The sequence below is a fragment of the Danio rerio genome, chromosome 22, assembly GCF_052040795.2.
Source record: "Danio rerio strain M-AB ecotype USA chromosome 22, GRCz13ab, whole genome shotgun sequence".
NCBI classification, from domain to species: Eukaryota; Metazoa; Chordata; class Actinopteri; order Cypriniformes; family Danionidae; genus Danio; species Danio rerio.
Window position 1 is genome coordinate 40,869,001 of NC_141042.1, and position 6,000 is coordinate 40,875,000.

Below are 6,000 nucleotides of genomic sequence, written 5' to 3' on the forward strand. Positions count from 1 at the left end.
TGGGCGGAGCTCCGCGATCAGAGGCAGGAGTGGGCGTGGCCAGCAGAGCAGGGGAGAAGGAGGAGGAGGAGAGCGAACAACTGTTGTCAGTCGGCTCACAAAATAAGACACAAACCGTAAGCAGATGCATGATGTTATAGTTTACAAAGGTAAAATGCAAAGATAAACAGTAATTTAATGCCCTGCTACATTTGTTATTCGTAATTTTCATACACAGATAACCATAATTTATATCATTATAAAGATAAGTGTGTTCATATAAACACTATAAATGAGGACTTCCCCGTCAATCTCCGGGTCTGAATGCAGACTCAGTGCAGCAGGTCTCTTGCCCTGTCTATTTTAACCATTAGCTCTGCTGGTAATCTGGAGGATTTAGGCGAACACAGCAGCACGGCGATGTGTCTAAATGTGAATGAACTCCTGATAAAACACAATGGCTGCGTCCGAAACCGCCTACTACTCAGTAGGTACTGCATTTGAATTTAAACGTACTACTTGGTCGTTAGAAAACTACGTTCTATACAGTATGAATGTGAAAAGTATGAATGGAATTCGGACGTACTACATCCGCCATTTTGTCATGGTCACGTGACCTACCTGCGTCAATTGCGTCGCTTTACTCCCATTCATGAATTCGCACACAGGGCATCATGGGATAGCACAGCGTGCATGGGATGCGCACTCTAGAATCTCGCCGGAAGTAGTAAGTCATCCGGGCACTTCTCGCATACTGATTTTCGAATTCTATGAATTCGGACATACTACTCGGCTCACATACTGATTTTAGCGTACTATATAGTATGGAAGTATGCGGTTTCGGACACAGCGAATGCCTTAATCTCTCTGTAAATAAACTCAGAGTTCAAGTTTAAACTCTGAGTTGGTTGAACCTCCTTACTGAAACAGGCCCAGAACTAATTCCAAGTAATATATACTATCCCCGATATCCCTCACACCCTTTATTGTTGTCTATTTATTTAATTGAATCTTATTTTATTCAATTTTGCTGTTTGTTTTTATATTCAATTAAATTTTTACGTTTTATTATTATGTTTTTTTTCTCATGTCCTTCCTATTGTTATTATTGTTACTGTCAATATTCATATTAGCCAAGGTATTCAGAGTTTGTTGCAGTGGGTTTAAAAGATAATAATAATAATACTAATCAGTCTCTGGATAAACAATGGCATCTGCACTTCGCATGAAAGTAAAGAGGAAGAATAATAAATAAAAACACTGAACCGGACGTGCTTTCACTCACTTTGTCGGAGAAACAACTTCGAAACAGAATCTGCGCTCGATGTCCTCGCAGTGTTTGACAGTACACAACCTCAGATCCTCCACCACCACTGTAGGGTTATCCTGAAAACAAAGAAAGAGCATTGCTCGACATATTTTGACATTTTTGAAACGTTGATTGCTGTTTTATTTGATTTCTCTTTTACCTTAAACTTCTTTTGGTACACCAGCTGATTGTTCTGAATGGAAAACCACCGCCTGCGAAGGAAAACAAGACGAGAAACAAGCTAAACCACTGCAATTTATTCATCAAAATGTAATCAGACACCTTCAACGTTTCCCATATTATCGATATTTTAAAAAAAGAATTATAATATATGAAATAAACAAATTAATCAACAATTTGTGGTCAATACTTACTTCCACTACTCTATATATTGTATATGAAGCTAAATTAACAAAAACAAACGCTGATGACTGGTTTTGTGGTCCAGGGTCGCAAATATAAACACAATGATATCTGGTGTCTGAATTACTTTTGGTTTGACTGTGTTTGTGTCGCTGCAGCTGCAGATGTTCAGTGACTGACCTGTTCCAGGTTTTGAAGGCGTTGCTGGCCCTCTTGAACAGATATCCCTCCATGACGATCCCGTTCTCCGCATCCACATTATACTCCAGCTTGGTGTCGTCATTTGAAAAGTCCTGAACAGAACAAACATTTATTAGTCATTTGAACACTTTGAAGCTCGATCTCTATTTATATTGATTATACAGAAAGGAGAGGCAAGAATTATTAGTTCATAATAGAAGATGTAAGTAACTGAAACTGTAATTCATCGACCGGCCTTTGGGGACTGGCTTCAGGAACTTCAGATGTTTACTGACTGCAATGCTAAACTGGCCATTACAGCTGATAAAAACATGTACAAAAGATGGTTTTGGTGTATATAGCTAAAATTAGCCTTTATGACAACTGTGACAACTCATCTGTTTTCTTTATATTAGGTTATATTACGTTGCATAATTAAGGGCGTGGCCACTTGAGTGACAGCTAGGCCTTGCTGTTTACTGTCACGTCACCTCAGCTGATTCCGGCTGATTAGCTGCTGAACTCGGCATATATGCATCATATTTCTGTGTTGTTTTATGTCGATTTACACAGTCAGTTGCCTTTTGGGATTATTTCCTACAATTATCAGATGATATGGCATGCGGTGTGCACTTAATTGTGCTCACAAACCATTCCTGTGGCCTCCTTTTCCAAGGTGAGTGAAATTATATACTTATACACCATCTCTATACATGTATTTGTTTTATTTAGGATAATTTATCATTAATAATGTTTTTAGAGCTGTAAAGCACTCCAGAATCTGTCAGATTGATTAGCTGTGGGCTCTAGAACTGTCATCTGAACCATTTTAATACAGTGTTATGCCTGGATTTCATAATAAGCCCAGCATTTACTAACACAGACTATATCTGAAGTGTTTGGAAGTCATTTGCCTTTTCCTCCTGTATAAAATATCTCCAGAACAATGCTTAGTGGCTTAGTGCATTGCAAATCTTTATTAATATAGTGCACAACCAAGCACATGTGGTCAGAACACAAACGAGTCGCAGGTGATGAAGTACTAAGCATTCTCCCAAAGAAAAGCCTGTCTAAGCAAAATGCTAGCAGGCGTCTGTAGCTCCGCTTAAGCTTCGCCTCTTTGCCTTTGTTTGGTATCCCCCGGTTAGTGTGATGATGCGCGAACAAAATGGCGACGGCTTCTTTTGCGTTCTTCAGAAACCTATGGGTGACGTCACGGATACCACGTCCATATATTTACAGTCTATAGGTTCCACAAAAAGCTTTGCATTGTAAACGCTTTGCCTAATTCCAGCTTCCTGTAGATGTGATGTGAGAGCGGCTGAGCTCAGACTAGTTTAGTTCAGCTCAGCTGAGCTCAGACTAGCAGAGTCCTGGTAACACTAGAGCTGAGCTGTCACTGGATCCTGCGGCGCTTCACCCTGGAGTGAAACCCCAAACAATTGAAGACTGATAAGAGCGACACACTAGTAGATGAGGATGGTTTACTCTGTAAACTGCTCTAAACCACACATCACCCATTTTTCCTACTAAAACTACATGATTTTTGCTAGGCGTAAGTAAAATATTCAAGACTTAATGTAATGACTTGATCTAATATAATGATTTTATATTATTATTATTATTATTATTATTAATGCCGGGATTTTTTAGCTTGTTTTAAGGGAAAACTCACTTTATTTTGGCTTATTTTTTTTCTTTTGCTTGTCTAAGAAAGTTTAGATAATTAGACACCAAACAAGACATAAAATCTAAGTAAGAAAAGCCTGTTTGCAGCGTATAAGCCCTGAATTATACGCTTCTTCCCCCACTTTCTGTTTAACGGACTTCGTCTAACATCATCTCCAGTTCACAGAGGAGAAATCTACCCATGAATTGGAAATGACCCAATTATCCATTTAACCCATTTAGCGGACACTTCATTCCAGGTACTCGGAGAGCACGTAATAGGAGAGTTGTGTTTCATTTCAGGGCTTTGAAAGTGGTTAACGAGAGTTTTGCCTGAAGTGAACTCAAACTAGATGAAATATTGCGTAAAACACTCGCGAATGAAGCAACGTTTCTATCTAATAAGGATCCTAATCCTAATAAACTGGAGCAAATATCAGCCAGAGAAGTGTATTTTGCTGCACTGTTTGGATTTGCCACTGTGGTGTCATTTCTTCTCTAATCAATGAGCTGTGCCTCAGAAGAGGAAGACGAAACGCAATGAACGCAGAGACTGCGATGGCTTTAAGAGACGTGAGACGCTCTTTGGAAGCGCAGACAGATGCTCAAGACAGTTCTGGAGAGAATAACAATAATAATACTGAAGCACTGTGATGACAGACTGACAGCTGTTTACAATCAGCACAACAACATTTCAGATCTGCAACAATAGAAAGCGAACTCCTGTAATCCAAAGTCCCTGAAACACACATTTAAATCAGACCATGATCTGAAAAATAGCATCACGTAGAAAGAGTTTATGCACTAAATGCATTTCCATCATAGTTTATCCATCATCACTTTGTCTTTTTGGATTAAAAGTGTAGCCTACTCATACCTTTTCATGCACATTTTAAAAATCTATGCACATCTTGGCATTTCTGTTACTCATTTAATTTGCGATACTGTAAAACTGAGCATAGTAATAGCTTGTATAAATGCTGACGCTGCTCTTTTTGGCTACTGATCCACCCACAATAGTGAAGTACTACAGTCTCTGTGACCTTTGTTTGTTTGTTTACAGTAGGATGAGCAGGACAGACATGACAGCACCAACTGTTATTAAAAAGAAGATTTGGTTTCTCTGTAACCCGATCAAGCATCCATGAGTTGCTATGTGAGCCTCGTCACACACTACATATATTTAGGGTGCCAGGAAAAAAATGATTGAGCTACAGCTGCTAACAAAACTAGAGAACAGTGCCATTAGATTAGCAATTACAACTATAAGAGCTGTAGGTGAAGGTCACACACACACACAAATACAACGCTCAGCAAAAATGAGTACACCCCTCCTTTTGAAAATGAATATTAGTATGCATTTCACAGTGAATATAGATCATTTATAGTGCTGCATTTGAACAAAACCATTTTATTAAACAGTTATAGAGTAGCATTTTGCTCACTAAACCTCTTTTTTGGTCACTAAACATACATTTAAATTTAAATTAATTCTATCAATCTATCAATCAATCTAATGTATATATGGGCATAAATTATTGTAGAGCATCCTAATATCAATAATAATTGAATTTAAATATTGAAAATAAATAAATAAATAAATAAATATTGACGTGAACAGCACCAGTTACTTTTTTGCAAACTGTTAATTAACATTGTTTTACCAAATATTAAATAAATAAATAAATAAATAAATAAATAAATAAATAAATAAATATTCATGTGAACTGCACCAGTTCCTTTTTTTGCAAACTGATAATTAACATTGTTTTACCCAATATTAAATAAATAAATATTCACATGAACAGCACCAGTTACTTTTTTGCCAACTTATAATTATGAATGTTTTACCTAATAATTAGTAAATAAATAAATAAATAAATAAATAAATAAATAAATAAATATTCATGTGAACAGCACCAGTTATTTTCTGCAAACTGATAATTAGCATTGTTTTACCCAATATTAAATAAATAAATATTCACATGAACAGCACCAGTTACTTTTTTACCAACTTATAATTATCATTGTTTTACCTAATAATTAGTAAATAAATAAATAAATAAATTAGTAAATAAAGAAATAAATATTCACGTCGTGAATAGCAACATTTACTTTTTTTTTGCCAACTTATAATTATCATTGTTTTACCTAATATTAAGTAAATAAATAAATAAATAAATATTTTCGTAAACGGCATCAGTTACTTTTTTTGGCAAACTGATAATAATCATTGTTTTACCCAATATTAAATAATTTTAAAAATAATCATAATAATTAAAAAACAAATAATAAATAAATAAATAAATATTCACATAAACGGCATCAGTTCTTTTTTTGCCAACTTATAATTATCATTGTTTTACCCAATATTAAGTAAATAAATAAATATAATAAATAAATTGAACAGCACCAGTTACTTTCTTTGCCAATTTATTATCACAATTATTTGACCCAATATTAAATGACACTTAAATCGCAGCTCCAACTTCTGTTTAACA

General features: G+C 35.7%; 1 protein-coding gene across 11 annotated transcripts in view; it reads right to left on the minus strand.

Moving 5' to 3' along the window:
* Nucleotides 1-6,000, minus strand: part of acap2b (ArfGAP with coiled-coil, ankyrin repeat and PH domains 2b) — a 65,450-nt gene that overhangs the window by 21,842 nt on the left and 37,608 nt on the right. For all 11 annotated transcript variants that reach the window (XR_015520980.1, XM_087302122.1, XM_087302124.1 and 8 more), the window contains 3 exons: nucleotides 1,832-1,944; nucleotides 1,449-1,500; nucleotides 1,265-1,365 (listed from right to left, as the gene is read on the minus strand). Coding sequence is in view for 10 of the 11 variants with exons in the window: in XM_087302122.1 (XP_087158248.1) it covers nucleotides 1,265-1,365; nucleotides 1,449-1,500; nucleotides 1,832-1,944 (266 nt within the window). In the remaining variant the exon portion in view is untranslated. The remainder of the gene's footprint in view (nucleotides 1-1,264; nucleotides 1,366-1,448; nucleotides 1,501-1,831; nucleotides 1,945-6,000) is intronic.